This window comes from Artemia franciscana, chromosome 4, assembly GCF_032884065.1.
Source record: "Artemia franciscana chromosome 4, ASM3288406v1, whole genome shotgun sequence".
Classification (NCBI taxonomy): domain Eukaryota; kingdom Metazoa; phylum Arthropoda; class Branchiopoda; order Anostraca; family Artemiidae; genus Artemia; species Artemia franciscana.
This window is the reverse complement of record NC_088866.1, coordinates 17,344,419-17,363,483: the sequence shown is the minus strand read 5'-3', so window position 1 is coordinate 17,363,483 and position 19,065 is coordinate 17,344,419. Positions and strand designations below refer to the sequence as shown.

The window sequence follows — 19,065 nt, the reverse complement described above, 5'->3', positions numbered from 1 at the left end:
TTGTTTTTTTATTATTTAATACATATAGCATCGCAATCATTTCCGTTTTCGTTGATCGGATATTTGAAATCGCGAATTTGTAATGGTTTAGAAACATAGGCTATATATTTGCACATTAGGGGGGGGGGGTTGAGAGTAAAGCATAGCATATACTAAATACGTAAACTAACCATTGCTGTATTAATATATGCTATCCTTTACCCCCCCCTAATGTGCAAATATATAATAACTCCATAACGGTGAGTTTGCGGTAGTTTTGCAAGAGAGAAAATATGTTCAAAAAGTCAAAATGCATCTATTAACAATAGTTTCATGACCCCAAACAGTTGTTCCGGTAATACCAACATTGACCTAGCCTTTTATGGGTAACTCAATGCTTAATAAATCTTAAACATTTGGAATAGGGAGGAGGCGGATCCAGGAATATATTTTTGGCAGGTGGCTCTAGTCTAGACTACTAAATAACCTGTTTAATTTTTATAGTAGCAATTTTATAGTAGCAAAGTTTTCACTGAGAGGGGTCGTCATTGACGATAAAAACAATTGACATTGACAACTTGTCAATGTCAAATTTTTTTTCCTGGGACACAAAGGTCTATGCGTGATCAGAGGACATTTTTATATTCTGTTAGTTTCTTTTTAACTACTTTCTAAGAACAATGACATGAGATTTTTATGGCACTTGGTATTAACCAAGTGACATTTAGCAATCGCAAATTCTGTCGGTCTGTCGGTCTGTATGTCTGTCTGTCTGTCTGTCGGTCCCGGTTTTGCTACTTTAGGCACTTTCAGGTAAGCTAGGACGATGAAATTTGGCAAGCGTATCAGGGACCGGACCAGATTAAACTAGAAATAGTCGTTTTCCTGATTTGACCATCTGGGGGCGAGTGGGGGGCCGGTTAATTCGGAAAAAATAGAAAAAATGAAGTATTTTTAACTTATGAGCGGGTGATGGGATCTTAATGAAATTTGATTTTTGGAATGATATTGTGTCTCAGAGCTCTTATTTTAAATCCCGACCGGATCTGATGACACTGGGGGGAGTTGGAGGGGGAAAACCTAAAATCTTGGAAAACACTTAGAGTGGAGGCATCGGGATAAAACTTGATGGGAAAAATAAGCACAAGTCCCAGATACATGATTGACATAATCGGAACAGATCCGCACTCTGGGGGGTAGTTGGGGGGGGGGGGGGTAATTCTGAAAAATTAGAAAAAATGAGGTATTTTTAACTGACGAACGGGTGATCGGATCTCAATGAAATTTGATGTTTAGAAGGATATCGTGTCTTAGAGCTCTCATTTTAATCCCGACCGGATCTGGTGATATGGGGGTGAGTTGGGAGGGGGAAACCTAAAACTTGGAAAACACTTAGTGTGGAGGGATCGAGATGAAACTTGGTGGGAAAAATAAACACAAGTCCTAGATACATGATTGACATAAACGGAACGGGTCCGCTCTCTTTGGGGTAGTTGGAGGGGGGGGTTATTTCTGAAAAATTAGAAAAAATGAGGTATTTTTAACTTACGAACGGGTGATCGGATCTCAATGAAATTTGATATTTAGAAGGATATCGTGTCTCAGAGCTCTTATTTTAATCCCGACCGGATCTGGTGACATTGGGTTTGGGGGGGTTGGGAGGGGGAAACCTAAAAATTGGAAAACACTTAGATTGGAGGGATCAGGATGAAACTTGGTGGGAAAAATAAGCAGAAGTCTTACATACGTGATTTACATAATTGGAACGGATCCGCTCTATTAGGGGGAGGGGGTTAATTCTGAAAAATAAGAAAAAATTACGTATTTTTAACTTACGAAGTAGTGACCGGATCGTCATGAAACTTCATATTTAGAAGGACCTCGTAACTCAGATCTCTTATTTTAAATCTCAATCGGATCAAGCGTAATTGGGGGGGGGGGGGCAGTGGAGGGGACCGGAAATCTTAGAAAATACCTAAAGCGGTGAGATCAGGATGAAACTGGATGGGAAGAATAGAAACCTGTCTAAGATACGTGACTGACATAACTGGACCAGATCTGCTCTCTTTGGTGGAATTGGGGGGGGGGGGGGTAGTTTTGAAAATTGAGGTATTTGTAACTTACAAATACCTCACGTGACCAGATCTTAATGAAATTTGATATTTAGAAGGATCTTATTCTTTAAAGTTCTAATTTTAAATTCCGACCAGATCCTGTGACGTTGGGGGGAGTTGGAGGGGGAAACCGGAATTCTTGGAAAACGTGAAAATTGGGGTATTTTTATCTTACGAATAGATGATCGGATCTTAATGAAATTTGATTTTTAGAAGGAATTCATGTCTCAGAGCTCTTATTTCAAATCTCGACCAGATCTTTTGACATTGGGGGGAGTTGGAGGGGGAAATCTTCGAAAAACACTTGGAGTGGAGGAATCGGGATGAAGCTTGGCGGATAAAATAAGCAAATGTCCTTGAAACGTGATTGACAGAATTGTACGGGATTCGCTCTCTTTGGGGGAGTTGGGGGGAGGGGTTCAGTGATTTGGCGAGTTTTGTGCTTCTGGACGCACTAGGACGATTAAAATTGGTAGGCGTGTCAGGAAGCTTCACAATTTGACTTGATAAAGTCGTTTTCCCAGATTCGACCATCTGGGGGGCTAAAGGGAGAGGAAAAATTAGAAAAAATTAGCCATTTATAACTTACGAGTGGGTGATCGGATCTTAATGAATTTTGATATTTAGAAGGACCTTGTGACTCAGAGCTCTTATTTTAAATCCTGACCGGCATTAAGCCTCTTATTTTCCTTTTTAATTCAATCTATTGATTCATAGAATTTTGTTAGAGCTCATACCATATGATCTCTTGGCTCTTAGCTCTTCTCGCCTCGTCACAAGTGCCATATGAGCTCTTAGCACTTGTTAATTTAAGGAGATGATTCAGCCTACCTATATGCCGTCAAAATATCAATTTTCTGAAAGATCGTCTGGAGAGAAAAGGGAGCGTAAAAGTTACCCATACGCCAGAATGCTTTAATGATATTATTTAAGGCTCGGACATCGGGCTTCAATAATGACTAAATAGACAGCTTGTATAAATAGATTTCGTCTAGGTAAACGTTCAACAAACGTCTAAATGTAACTTGGAATGGTAAAAATAATGACAACAATGACACATCCAGACAAAAATTGTATCATTATATCCCAAGCGACAGATCCTTCAATCAAAATTACTAAAAGAAATCACTGAAAATATATTCACTTTATTACTGACAAGCATTGTGAATTCCTCCCCTTCCCCATGCCCCTTTTCTCTCCTTCTCTCCCCCTCTCTATCTATCTTTATTCTTTTCTTACTTTATTATTGATTCTGTCCTTCTATACTGTTTTACATTGCTGTTCTTCATTTTTTTTGAAAATACTTCTTTTGTGAAAAGTCTTCAAATATATTTGTGCTCATATTTAATTGACATAGTTTTTTCGGGCCAATAAAAGAAAAATTTGTAGAACCTTGAAACGCTGAGACCGTAAACTGTGGGAGAGCAGAAAAAATATCATACCAAAAACCTAAAAGCGAACATAAACCATGAGAATCAAGATTTTGGCTTGCTATTTATATTTTAGTTTCAGTAATAAATCTACTCTACAACTTTGGATGGATAGATATTTGGAATATTTTTCAAATAAATGAATTTAAAATTTGTGTAACCACTTTATACCCTTAGCCATCCATGAAATATTGTAGACAGGGCTAGATCGAGTAGGTGCAGGACCCGACTGGAACTTTTCTTTTCTGGCCTTGTCTAATATCAAGTATTTATTTAAAAATCAAATTCAGTATATATATATATATATATATATATATATATATATATATATATATATATATATATATATATATATATATATATATATATATATATATATATATATATATATATATATATATATATATATATATATATATATATATATATACTACTAACAACTCACCGCAGCACCAAGCCACCTGAGACGCACGCTCCTCCTCCATCCCAATTCATTCAAAGCCTCCCTCTTTACACCCTCCCAGGAGGTCTCTACTTCCCTTAAATCTTTCTTTATGACGTCCTCTAATCCCAAAAGCAGACGACGTGCTTTCCGTTTAGCCCCTGATGGTTAGCCAAAAAGGACAGTCTTTGGCAATATGTTATCTTTCATCCGCAAAACGTTCCCAAGCCATCCAAACCTTTCTCTCATTATAGCCCTAGAAAGCGTCATTGATCCGCATTTTTCGCATAGCCTACTGTTTGAAATACGATCAGTCAGCCGGGTGCCCAGAACAATCCGTGGGCAATTTCCCTGGAAAACATCTAGCATATCTTCATCCGCTTATCGGAGTGCCCATGCCACAAAACCATTTTTGACCAATGTCATCATTTTAGCTTCCAATATTCTAATCATGGTTTGTAGACTTATCTCCCATTCTTCCGTACTTTTCTCAACTGTGAGAAAACATCCTAAGCCTTGGCTATTCTGCTTTTAAAATCCTCACTGCTCCCACTGTCTTTACTAATAATACTACCAAGGTATGTGAAGCTGTCCACATGATCAATCTTTTCGTTACCCAATGTAATCTTTTCATTTTCACTTATTCCTAGTCTTAGCATCTTAGTCTTCTTAACATTAATTTTAAACCTATTCTAGCACCCTGAACTTGCAAAACCTCTAAAAAGCTCATTCATTTTGCTCACACTTTCATCTAGGGGGCTTACATCTTCAGCAAAATTTAAGTCCAGAAAACTTTTTCCTCTCCATTCCATCAAAAAGGAATGTATATTATATAAAAGGAATATGTAGATTATATACATTTAATAAACTGGCATAAGTTTCTGAACGCGATGCTTTTACTAACGTAGAAAGAAAGGTCTGTATTTCAGCGATCTCAGTCTGGTTTCTGATGGGTTGGAAATCAAATGGAATACATGGAAATCAAATGGAAATCAATGGTTCTGATGGGTTTGAAAACCAAAATTTCGGAAAGAGAAAATTATGTCAATTGAAGAAAGAATAACTAGGGTTGGATAGTTACTACGGATAAATCATTAGGGTTGGAAACCCTGGGCGAAAAGTTTGAAATAAATATTTTTTTAATTATTTGAATAATTCAAAATTGACCCATTATCGCCAAAAGCGATTTGGTTTAAATTTCGATTTTTTTTTCATTTTAACAGTAACGTGAGAGCCTATTGGGCCCAATCACTCCAATCGCGCTTGGTCCAGCCCTGATTGTAGATAATTCCTTTTGTCCATTTGAATACGAATAGCGCCTTTCGATCCATTTTAACATTCCCCTCAACATGCACTTGAAATTTCGACTTAATACCATTAACCACTCCTAAGGTAATGCAGACAAGACCTTTTGAAAACCAGGATAAACATTTTTTTTTGGTTGAACATCCTCCTCCTCTTCAACATGCCTTGAAAGTTTCAAAATAGTATTCTTAGCTGTTCCAAAGATATCGCATAAATGCTCTTTTGGCAATCAGGAATCATATAATATCTTCTGAATTAACTTTACATACATAACATCTTTCCCTGAAGTTTTCAACTTAATGTCCTTTTTTTTGATGAGATATTACATTTTGACAATCTGGATGCGCTTAAACTCTCTGGATTTAGTTCACTAGTTGTAGTAGTAGTAGTAATAATAATAGTTGTAGCAGTAGTAGCAATGGTAGTAATAGTGGTAGTAGTCGTAATCGAGGAAGTAGTAGTTGCACAAGTATTCGCAGTAGCAAGTAGTTGGTGCCCCTTGTCTAATACCGTTTTCCAGTGGTAAAGGTGTATCGCAATCTCAGTTGAGATACTTTATTCTAACACAAAGATTACTATATATTGAGTCAAGGGGTTCGATGACCAAATGCTTTATGCCTCTTTCTACTATAACATGTAGGATACGTTCGTTAATAGATGAGTCAAAAACACAGGCAAGTAGCCCGTGTAGCCCGTAAGTAGGTCCAGTAGCTTAAATAGTGTGGTCGACACAATAATGGTCCCATATGAAGGGTACTGCGAAGGAAGTTTCCTTGGTTTGATAACGGATATCCGGGATGATACTTTGAATTAATAATGATACTTGTTCAAGAAGTTTTTCACTGCCAAAGAATACATGTTGGTGGCAAAATCTACTGAAGCATCTCGCAAATTTCTTATTCAATTTTTTCAAGTATTCACGTATCACGCTTATATTTACCGCTATATTGTCTGTCAGTAGTTTCAGCATTTCATCCAAATGCCTCTGGTATGAATCTGCTGTACTTGGTTGTGACTTTTAAAATGATCGGTGAAACAAGTATTTCATGCCTCTTTTGTTAAAAAGGGGATCGCAAAGGTCGATTCTTTGGGCTTCACTAAATTTCGCCAAAGAAGTTTGGGATTGGAGTTGCTTTTCGTGCTCCCTTCGTCAATTGTGTCCCTACGGTATTTTGACAAGGCTTTGGCAAAGACACGTTTAGCTGGTAACAAATGCGCTAATTTGACTACCACAAGAGGGGATCTCTTGGGGCTTGGCAATGACAAAAGTAGGTAGTTCCACATTTTTCAGAGTACATTCTTTTAATAGTTACATTATTTCGAGAACTTTATCGCCTTCATTTATTTCACGAAGGTGGATGTTTCAGAATTTCGGCCTACTTGATTGATTTTCTGCTAAAGAAGTCGGTGCGCATCTTAAGTGTTTCACCAAAATTGATCTTAGCACAAAGTTCAGTCCAGAACACATTTTTTGGACTGCTCATCTTCTCGAACTGCAAACTTCCCATTGAACTCTTTATATGAAATAACATTAAAATTCAATCTTTGAGGCTTTTACTCCCCCTCCCCTCCCCCACGCATAATATTACCCACCACCCTTATTTCGTAATAGTTGATGCACAATTGCAAAGCTGTAATTATATTTTAGGAAATATAAAGCAAATTAATTTAGTTAATTGAAGCTTTACAATAAATGTTAGAAACATTTTTCTGTAATAAAAAGGGAGGTATAGCCCCACATCACCCTTATTCAGGCATCGTCTAAATGAAGGGAGATAAGAGATTAATTTCCACTCTCCCCATACCCATTTCTATATTTATGTGAAAACTCATTCAGAGTTTGTAGCTCACTGAGAGACTATTCTGGCATTTAAATATGCTCCTTTAGTTATTCCCTAATTTCCACTTATACAATGATCCACCACTCCTCCTTTATAATAGCTGATGCACAATTACACATCACTGAACAAAATTTCAGGCAAACACGATTCAATCAAAATAGTTCAATCAAACGTTCATCTTAACTGTTTATCTTATAAGGAATGTGTGACTTTTCAGTAATGAATTTGTCACCATGTGTAATTACTTTTTCTGCAACTGGGGATCTCTTTATGTGGTTGTTTGATACTACTGGACTGGTTGGCCGTATAATAATTTTCAATGAATAGCAACTTAGTCATCTTTGGGGTGAAATTGTAATATGGTGCGACAAAATGGTTTAAAACAACACTTTCGCGTGGCACAATCTTAATAGTCACTTAAAAACAGTACTGGAAATTTTAATTGCCTTTCGATTGTATCTTCCAGGAGTATCGGTGCAGTAGGATCACCCGGAGGAAAAGTTCTCTGATAAACTGAATCTAATGGTGAGATTTTCATCAAGATTGTTTGCCTTTCTTGAAAGTTAAGCAAATTTTGAGGGTTTTAGCCCCTGATGGATACAATTAAACTTCATGGATTTCCTTTATTACGGATCAGCAAAAATATTATTTTGTTTATGCATTAATTGTTATCAAATTCCTTTATATTGAGTGTCAGGTATGTCGTCAATCTAATTTTCAAGTCGCTCCTTATAGTTCGTTACCGCGATGTGAGTGATTTGGTCAAGTGACATTAAAACTGTTGGTCAGTTAATGGGTGGGGTTCGGTACGAATCTTTTTATTTCAGAGCTCCTTGATTGGCTATCCATTTTGACGTCATACTGTCAACTTCACCGAAACAAGGCAAACAAAAATAAAGCGTGTCACAGAACCTAAAAAAAGTGTGTTAGCTTTTCTGGACACAGGCTGAACCAGCCGTATGTACTCTAACATAACCTTTTTATTATCTGCCTGTATTGTCGTTCCGCAACATACTTTTGACTTCCAACATTCTATTTATAGATGGCGAGAAGAGTAATTACGTGCTTTTCCAAATGAAGAAATGGGGAATAAGCTTTTGACAGCAGCAACATCTGACTCGAAGGTAATTATAATTATGTTTCTTTTTCCATTTCTTCTCAAATAAATTTATTTCTACATCTTGACTATCATTAAATGGAAAAGAAAAATTGAGGACAATATACTGCAGTGGTTTTTTAAAAGAATAGAATAAAAATAAAGGTAAGAGCTCAAATCAGTAAGCAAGAGCTTTTTAGGATTATTTTACTAGGCAAGAACATACCTAGGGATAGGATATATCTAGGGTTAACGACCCGTGATTAAAAATTTGCTCCTAAAGCATTTGATATTTAATAAGCCATTGGACGACATGCATAAAAAGAAAGAAAAAGTGTAGGTTCTTCCGTGCAGACTGAAGAAAACATTTTTTTACATAAATTCAACATAAAATTCCAAGTCCCCCATTAACCCCCCCACATCTTCAAGAAAGTCAAAAAAGTTTTAATTAAATCCCCCAGTCGTGGAACAAAACAGGATATATTTAAGAAACCGCACTGAAATACTGTAATATTTGATGAAGCATGCCGATTTTGTGCAACTTCTATAATGAGGACTCCATTTCATCCTTGCTTCAGGCACAGAAAAATTAGAATGTCTTGTTAATATTAGAAACCTAGCCTGATTGTATAATGAAGAAAGATTCACCTCAGGTATAACTTTGTTTTTTTGTCAGATCGGTGGCTATTTGAGACAATGGTGTCAATTCAAAAAACTGTTTGGGGGAGGGCAGAATGACTCTTTCATTATCTAAGAAGGGAATAAATTTGTATTTTTTTTTCAATTTGCATTGACAATATCCTCCAAAAAGGTATTTTCAGTATCTATTTAAATCTTTATGCATTTTGAACATTGTGAGTAGTAGAAAGGGGCTACAGTGTTGTAGCCCCCTATGGGACAAACACAATATCTGAAGCCTATATAGGAATTGTCGCTGCACTTGCACGCCATTTATTTGCATTTTTAAACAACGAGAAAATAATTGGTATTCTTTTAAGATGGGCGTCAAATCTTTAAAGCTGCAACATAACATGTTCCATGATTAGTCAGTAATGTCAATCGTTCCTTTTAAGCAGTACCATCAATGGATAGCAAGATTGATAATTTCCCTTTTTGTTCTTTGAACAAACTTATATTAAATGTGGGAAAAGTTTAACATTTTTAAGGATTGAACCTGGGCATCTCGGTAATAACAATATGAAGCTGTGATTGGATGACCTTTTCAAGATGAAACTTTCAGAGGTTGTTGAAGGGGTGAAAGTTGAATTTATTCGATAAAATCATTAATTTCAGCTTTAAAAGAGAGTAAAGAGCAAAATTGAAATTTGTAAATATGCAGTTTAGTGTCTCAAAAGAAATGGCAAACTGAACATTTCTAATGGCATAATAGGATTGTTCATATAGAATTAGCAGATTCTTCAACATGGAGTTATTACGGCCCAAATATTCTTGTATTTATACATATAGAATTGCAATCATTTCCGTTTTCGTTGATCGGAAATTTGAAATCGCGGTCAATGTTGATATTGCCGGAACAATTTTTCGTTCTAACCTAACTTAACCTTACCTAATAAAACAAGAGCTAAGAGCTCATATGGCACTTGTGACGAGGCAATAAGAGCTAAGAGCCAAGAGTTCATATGGTATGAGCTCTAACAAAATTCTAAAAATCAATAGATTGATTTAAAAGGACAATCAGAGGCTTAATGCCAGTCAGGATTTAAAATAAGAGCTCCGAGTCGCGATGTCCTTTTAAATATCAAAATTCATTAAGATCCGATCACCCACTCGTAAGTTATAAATACCTAATTTTTTCTAATTTTTCCTCTCCCTTTTGCCCCCCAGATGGTCGAATTTGGGAAAACGACTTTATCAAGTCAATTTGTGCAGCTCTCTGACACGCCTACCAATTTTCATCGTCCTAACACGTCTAGAAGCACCAAACTCTCCAAATCACTGAACCCCTCCCTTAAACTCCCCCAAAGAGAGTGGATCCAGTCCGGTTACGTCAGTCAAGTATCTACGACATTTGCTAATTCTACCAACCAAGTTTCATCCCTATCTCTCCACTCTAAGCGTTTTCCGATATTTCCGGTTTCCCCCTCCAACTCCCCCCAATGTCAGCAGATCTGGTCAGGATCTAAAATGAGAGCTCTGAGACATGAGTTCATTCTAAATGTCAAATTTCATTCAGATCTGATCACCCGTTCTTAAGTTAAAAATACTTCAATTTTTCCGAATTAACACCCCCCCCCCCCAAACTCCCCCAAAGAAAGAGGATCCCTGCCAAATATTTCAATCACGTATATAGAACTTGTGCTTATTCTTCGCATCAAGTTTCATCCCGATCTCTCCACTCTAAGCGTTTTCCAAGATTTCCGGTTTCAAAGATTTCTGTTTCCCCCCTCCAGCCCCTGTGTCCCAAGATTTGATTCGAATTGAAAAATAGAGCATCTAAGACATAAGATCTTTCCATATATCAAATTTCATTAAGATTCGATCACCCATTCGTAAGATAAAGATACCTCAATGTTCACGTTTTCCAAGATTTCCGGTTTCCCCCTCAAACTCCCCCCAGTGTCACCGGATCAGGTCGGGATTTAAAATGAGAGCACTCTGAAGCACAAACTCCTTCTAAATATCAAATTTCATTAAGATTTTATTACCCGTTCGTAAGTTAAAAATGCCTCATTTTTTCTAATTTTTCAAAATTATCCCCCCCCCCCACTCTCCCAAAGAGAGACAATCCGGTCTGTTTATTTCAGTCACGTATCTTGGACTTGTACTTATTCTTTCCCCCAAGTTTCACCCTGATCTTTCCACTCTAAGCTTTTTCCAAGATTTCCGCCCCCCCCCCAACTGCCCCCAACGACCCTGTATCCGGTCGGGATTTAAAATAAGAGATCCGACTTACAAGGTCCTTCTAAATATGCAATTTCATTAAGATCCGATCACTGCTTCGTAAGTTAAAATATCTAATTTTTTCTTATTTTCAGAATTAACCCTCCCCCCAACTCCCCCAAAGAGAGTGGATCCGTTCCGGTTATGTCAATCAAGTACCTATGACTTATCCTTTGTTTTTCCACCAAGTTTCATCCCAATCCCTCCACTTTAAGCGTTTTCCAAAATTTCCGATTTCCCCTTTCAACTCTCCCCAATGTCACCGGATCCGGTCGGAATTTAAAATAAAAGCTCTGATAGACGATATACTTCTAAATATCAAATTTCATTCAGATCCGATCACCTGCTCATAAGTTAAAAATACCTCATTTTTTCTAATTTTTCAAAATTACCCCCCCCCCCTTAGATGGTCGAATCGGGGAAATGACAATTTGTAATTAAATTTGGTCTAGTCTCTGATACGGCTGCCACATTTCATCGTCCTAGCTTATCTGAAAGTGCCTAAACTAGCAAAACCGAGACTGACAGATAGACAGACAGACCGACATAATTTGCGATCGCTATATATCACTTGGTTAATACCAAGAGCCGTAAAAGCGATAGTTTTATGGCACTTGGTATTGACCAAGTGACACATAGCAATCACAAATTATATCGTTCTGTCTGTCTGTCGGTCTCTCTGTCCCAGTTTTGCTACTTTAGGCACTTCCAGATAAGCGAGGACGATGAAATTTGGCAGGTGTATCAGGGACCGGACCAGATTAATTCGGAAAAATAATTCGGAAAGAAATAGAAAAAATGAAGTATTTTTAACGGGTGATGGGATCTTAATGAAATTTTATATTTGGAAGGATATCGTGTCTCAGAGCACTTATTTTAAATCTCGACCTGATCTGCTGAAATTGGGGGGGGGGGGGGCTAAAATCTTGGAAAACGCTTAGAATGGAAGGATCGGGATGAAACTTGGTGGGAAAAATAAGCAGAAGTCCTAGATACGTGATTGACATAACTGAAACGGATCCGCTCTCTTTGAAGGAATTGGGGGGGGGGGGGTTAATTCTGAAAAATCAGAAAAAATGAGGTATTTTTAACTTATGAAGGAGTGATCGGATCTTAATGTAATTTGAAGTTTGGAAGAATATCGTGTCTCGTATTTATTTTAATAATAGCTCTTATTTTAAATCCTGACTGGATCCGGTGACATTGGAGGGATTGAGTTGGGGAATCTAAAATTTCGGAAGACCCTTAGAGTTGAGGGATCGGGATGAAACTTGGTGGGAAAAATAAGCACAAGTCCTAGATACATGATTTACATAACCAGAGCGGATTCACCCTCTTTGAAGGAGTTGGGGGGGGGGGTTTAATTCTGAAAAATAAAAAAATGAGGTATTTTTAACTTAAGAAGGCATGATTGGATCTTAATGAAATTTTATTTTTGGAAGGATACCGTGTCTCAGATGTCTTCTTTTAAATCCCGCCCTGATCCAGTGACATTGGGTCGAGTCGGGGGGGGGGGGCTAAAATCTTGGAAAACGCTTAGAGTGGAGGGATCGGGATGAAAGTTGGTGGTAAAAATAATCATAAGCCCTAGATACGTGATTCAAATAACCAGAACGGATCCGCTCTCTTTGGGGGTGTTTTGGGAGGAAGGTTAATTATGAAAAATAAAAAAATGACGTATTTTTAACTTACGAAGGAGTGATGGGATCTTAATGAAATAATATGTTTAGAAGAATATCATGTCTCAGAGCTCTTATTTTGAATCCCGACAGGATCCGGTGAAGGGGTAGTTTGGGGGGGGAAGCTAAAATCTCGGAAAACGCTTAGAATGGAGGGATCGGGATGAAACTTGGTGGGAAGAATAAGTACAAGTCCTAGATACGGGATTGACATAACCAGAACGGTCTCTTTGGGGGAGTTGTGGGGGGGGTGGTAATTCTTAGAATATAGAAAAAATGATGTATTTTGGACTTACGAAAGAGTGATCGTATCTTAATGAAATTTCATATTTAGAAGGACCTCGAAACTCAGATCTCTTATTTTAAATCCCGACCGGATCCAGTGTCATTAGGGGGGAGGGGGCTGGAAATCTTGGACTTAAAGCGGAGAAATCAGGATGAAACTTGATGGAAAGAATAAGAACAAGTCCAATTAGGTGACTGACTTAACCGGAGCGGATCCGCTGTCTTTGGTGGAGTTGGGAAGGGGGGACTAATTCGGAAAAATTAGAAAAAATTAGGTATTTGTAACTAGTGATTAGATCGTAATGAAATTTGATATCTAGAAGGATCTTGTGCTTTAGGACTCATTTTAAATTTCGACCAGATCCGATGACATTGAAGTTGGAGGAGGAAACTAAATCTCTTGGGAAACGTGAAAATCGAGATATCTTACGAATGAGTGATCGGATCTTAATGAAACTTGATGTATAGAAGAATCTTATGTCTCAGATGTTCCATTTTCAAGCCAAATCGGATCTGGGGAAATAGAGGGCTGGAGGTGGGAAACAGAAATCTTGGAAACCGGAAATCTTGAAAACCCTTAAAGTGGAGAGATCAGGATGAAACTTGATGGGAAGAATAAGCACAATTTATAGATACGAAATTGACATAATTGGAACGGATCTGTTCTCTTTGCAGGAGCTGGGGGGTGTTGATTTGGAAAAATTATAAAAATTGATGTATTTTTAACTTAAGAACGGGTGACCAGATCTTAATGAAATTTGATATATAGAAGGAATCTATGTCTCAGATCTTTTGTTTCAAATCCCGACCAGATCTGTTGACATTGCAGGGAGTTGGAGGGGGAAACTGAAAATCTTGGAAAACGCTTAGAGTGGAGAAATCGGGGTGAAACTTGGTGGGTAGAATAAGCAAATGTTGTTGATACGTGATTGACGTAACCGTACTGGATCCGCTCTCTTTGGGGAGTTGGGTGGTGGGGTTCAGTGCTTTGGCGAGTTTGGTGCTTCTGGACGTGCTAGGACGATGAAAATTGGTAGGCGTGTCAAGCAGCTGCACAAATCGACTTGATAATGTCGTTTTCCCCGATTCGACCATCTGGGGGGCTGAAGGAAGAGGAAAAATTAGAAAAATTGAGGCATTTTTAACTTACGTGTGGGTGATCGGATCTTAATGCATTTTGATATTTTGAAGGACCTCGTGACTCAGAGCTCCTATTTTAAATCTCGACCTGCATTAAGCTTCTGATTTTCCTTTAAAAGCAATTTATTGATTCTTGGAATTTTGTTAGAGCTCATACCATAAGAGCTCTTGGCTCTTGGCTCTTTCGAACTCGTCACAAGTGCCACATGAGCTCTTAGCTCTTTTCTGTAACTCTGGTCCTTGGGAAAATCTTTGAGAATCCTGGTTTAAACTCTGTGTTAAAGCCTGAGAAAGGCTCAAACAAGTTTGATTTTCCATGGTTGACAATTAAATAAAGGTAAATACTGTAAACCTCGAATGGAGAAAAGACACAGGAAGATAATTTAGAATATATTTGTCGATGATCTTAAAATGCATATAAGCTTATAAAGCAAAATTTACGAACACATAGATTGTAAAATCGTTATAAATTTACATAAGGTCTTACAGCAATCCCTTCACGATAATCTTCATTGTAGAATGTTTACATTTCAGATAAATAGTCAATCAGATTATATCAAATTCATTAACTTGGAAGCTACCCAAAGTTACACGAGAAAATCACAGATTTTAGACATATATATATATCCCTTGGAAACCATTAGGATTGGATATTTTGCGTTTCAGCTACTATCCAAGAATCCAAATCAGAGACAAACAAACAACAACCAAATTTGTTATCGAATATTTCGGGCAAAAATAAAAAACAAACTAGAATCATAAGTAGCATAATAGCGCTGCCTAAGTAAAGAACGATGTTGGCAGAATGTATTATTCATTTATTTTTTCTTTGTTTGTCTTAGACCAGGGCACTTCGTATCGAAGGAGTTTTTCGCAGAAATTTCGAAAAAAGCTCATTCTATTGAAAATTGAAAGGGCAAGTGCCCTTTTTAATAGTCAAAAGTGATTGGAGGCAACTAACCCCCCTCCCACGCCCTCAATGTCCCTAAACATATCCAATCAAACTTTTGAGATAGCCATTTTGTTCAACGTCGTTGAAAGGTCCGGAAATTATGTGTTTAAGGATGATAAGCCTCCCCCCCCCACATCCCTCAGAGCAATGGTTGTAAGTTTTGCCCAGGGGGGATATAAGGTTTTTATAGTAAATGTCGTCGTAGAAACTTCAAAAATGGCTAATTCGGTTGCAAATTGAGAGAACTAGTGGCCTTTTCAATAGTCGAAAGCTATTGGAGGGCGACTGGCCCCTCCCCCCACGCCCGTCATTTCCTCAAACTTTTTCGATCAAAATTTTGATATAGCCATTTTTTCAAAGTAGTTGAAAGGTCTGAAAATTATGTCTTTGAAGATGACACACCCCCACACACCCACATCCCTCAAGACAAGGGTTGTAAGCAATGCCCTTGGGCCATATATGGTTTTTGTAGAAAGTGTTGTCTTGGAAACTTCAAAAGGGGCTCATTGGATTTGAAATTGAGGGGACTAGTGCTCTTTTTATTAGTCGAGAATAATCGGAGGTCAAATGCCCCCCCCACCCCATCATTTCCCCAAAACTTTCAATCAAAATTCTGAGATAGACATTTTGTTCAACGTAAATACAAGGTCCGGAAATTTTGTCTTTGAGCATGACAAATCCCCCCTAGCCCTCAGGGTAAGGGTTGTATGTTCTCTCCTGGAGGCATATAAGGTTTTTATACAAAGCGCTGTCATATAAACTTCCGAGGGGGCTCGTTGGATGGTAATCAGAAGCTTTGACCCTTTTAAAGACTCTTGACCCTTTTTAAAAGTCAAAGTGGTCGGAGGGCAGCTACCCTCCCCCCACTATCACACACACGTCGTATTGTCCTGAAATACATCTATATAGAAATTTTGAAATAATTATTTTATTCAAAATAGTCTAAATATAATATAACGAGGCTTTTGGGGTTGAAACAAACCCCTAGAGCCTGGGGGCAAGAGTTGTAAGTTATGCCCAGGGATGTTTAAGGTTTTTATGGAAGGGATAGTTGTATACACTTCAAAGGAGGCTCATTTGGTTGAAAATTGGAAATTCTAGTTCCTTTTTAAGAGTCAAAAGTGATGAAGGGCAACTAGCCCCCCCCCCTATCCCCGACTACCCCTCATCACCAAATGAATCTGATTAAAATTTTGAAATATCAATTTTGCTCAAAATAGTAAACACCAAAAACAAGAAAGAACAATAGCGAATTTTTTAAGACAGTGGTAAACAAATTAGAGTGAAAATTTCGGCCCTATCTCCAAGGGCCGTCCTCAGCAATACAAATAAGTAAAAACAACTTACAAGACGATAAAATCGATAAAACTAAAATGAACGGTTTTCAAAACAGTTCCAGCATCCTTACCTCAGCGAAGTTCAATCAGGCCTGATAAATAAATTGTTATGAAACGAGGCAATTCATTGAAATGAAAGAAAATGATTTAAAAACACGATTTTAATGCCAGCCTAGTTTTTTTTGCTGCTGATCTTATAGGTCTATTTGTGACAGGTTCTGTGTTAATATCTATTGGTTTTTTATAATATTTCGTAAGGTCATTTTTAATTAAATTTGTGTATAGAGCATTCAGTGGATATTCTCCTAAACCCCTATTTAAGGAAATATTATTATTAATCTTAAGTCTGATTTCAATTGCTTCTCGAACTACTTGCTTTATGCCTAGATCATCGCTAATAATGGCGGATTCTTCAAAAAGTATTTTGTGGCTAGGATTTTCGAAAACACAGGTGCTTAAAGCAGAATCAAAAGAAACAGAAGTAATATTAAAATTCAGAGCTTTGGTGATATCATCTTTATGTTGTTGTAGGCGTTTTTCGAAATTCTGGTGGGTTCTCCCTACATGGAATTTGCCATGGTATTTACATGGTATACCATGGTATTTACATGGTATTTGATAGACACCTCTTCGGCGAGTAACTGGAGTCTTATCTTACCAGAATTTAGGAGATTTATGATTTTCAAATTATTGGTAAATACAACATACAGATTGTTTTGTGTGCATACTTTTTTAAGATTTCTAGTGATTTTTGGGATATATATGAGGTAAATTATGTTTTGGGGCTTATCGGGATTTTCACATGGTAAATTACCGTTGATTTTATGGGAGTGTCTTTTCACTCTACGGTTAATTGTATTATTAGTAAATAAAAGAGGATACCCATTTTCAAAAAGTATGTCCCTGATAAAGTCTAGTTCAGCTATGATGTAGGAATCAGAACAAATGTTTAGGGCACGATCGACGAGAGATATTACGACACCTCTTTTAGCTTGTTGGGGGTGGTTTGATTCAAAATGTAAATGTCTATTGTTTTGTGTTGATTTTCTGTAAATAGTAAAATCGAGTTCATCTAAGTTACGAATAATTAGAACATCTAGGAATGAGATTTTATTTGCAATTTCAATTTCTAAGGTAAACTGTAAATTCCTATCATATGTATTACGGTGATCTAAAAATTCCCTAAGTCCATTTTCTCCATAGTTCCAAAGTGAAATTACGTCATCCATGTAATGTCCCCAAAAGATATGTTTCAAAAAATATGAATTTAATGCCCAATTTTCAATATGATCTACATAAATATTCGCCAGTAACCCGGAAAGAGACACACCCATGGGTAAGCCGTTTATTTGTTGGTAGAAAGAATTACAGAATTGGAAATACATTGAATACTTGTTAGAAAGTTTAACCAAGGTCATTAAAACATCGCAATCTAATCCTGTTGCTGAAACTTCTATTAAGTCACAATTTTCGTTTATTTTATTTTCTAATAATTTCTCGGATTCTGCTACATTAATATTTGTGTGCATAGACACAATGTCAAAGCTACTGATAATTGTATTTTCTGAAATATTTACGTTTTTGATTTTTTCAACTAAATCAACCGAATTACATATATAAGATTTTCGAGAAAAAAGCAAAGGTTTGAAGGCTGTACATAACCATTTTCCAATGTTGGAGGCGGGGGCTTTCGAATTGGCCCTAAAGGAATGCCTTGCTTATGTAATGGACAAAAGCTGCCTCGGGGAAAAATTTATTATATAATTGTGGAGTAATTTTACCGTTTTGTTTTAGATCTTATAATTCTTTTATAATTTTGTTAGCAAACTGATCAGTATGATCGTGGGTTATAGTTTTATATGTAGTTTTGTCATTTAGATGTGAATAAATTTTTGTGTCGTAATCTTTCGTATCCATGACAACCAAAGAATTGCTTTTATCTGTTTTAGTTATAATAATTTACGTATCTTTGCGGGGATTGGATAGAATTCTTAGGTCACGCAAATTATGTGGTTTTATATTGGTGGGAGGATTAGTCTTTTTTTTATTATTGTAAAGTGTATCAATAAGACAAGCCCTAACTTCGTCTGGGTTGGAAATAGATGAATAAAATCTGTGCAAAGAAGACTCTAGAGACGAAATCAAATCCGCCACAGGAACTTGTTTTAAAAAAAAGTATGCACACAAAATAATCTGTATGTTGTATTTACCAATAATTTGAAAATCATAAATCTCCTAATTCTGGTTAAGATAAGACTCCAGTTACTCGCTAAAGTGGTGTCTATCAAATACCATGCGAAATTCCCTATTGTTCTTCATGTTTTTGGTGTTTGTGATGGAAAGGCAGTGTGGTCTTCGTCGTTATTTGCTCAAAATAGTCCAATGAACATACAACAATGCCTCTAGGGTAGACACAACCCTGCCCCCCCCAATTTCCTGGGAATCGGGCTGTAAGTCGTGCCGTAGGGGTATATAAGGTTTTTATGGAATGGGTGGTCGTATAAACATCAGATGGGGATTGTTTGGTTCAAAATTGGAAGTTGTAGAGCCCTTTTTAAGAGGTA

At 37.1% G+C, this 19,065-nt stretch overlaps 1 protein-coding gene across 1 annotated transcript in view; it reads left to right on the top strand.

Moving 5' to 3' along the window:
• LOC136026076 (uncharacterized) overlaps positions 1 to 19,065 on the top strand; it is a 134,696-nt gene that overhangs the window by 33,741 nt on the left and 81,890 nt on the right. The window contains exon 2 of the mRNA XM_065702269.1: positions 8,154 to 8,235. Within this exon, the coding sequence (XP_065558341.1) occupies positions 8,194 to 8,235 (42 nt within the window). The 5' untranslated portion in view covers positions 8,154 to 8,193. The remainder of the gene's footprint in view (positions 1 to 8,153; positions 8,236 to 19,065) is intronic.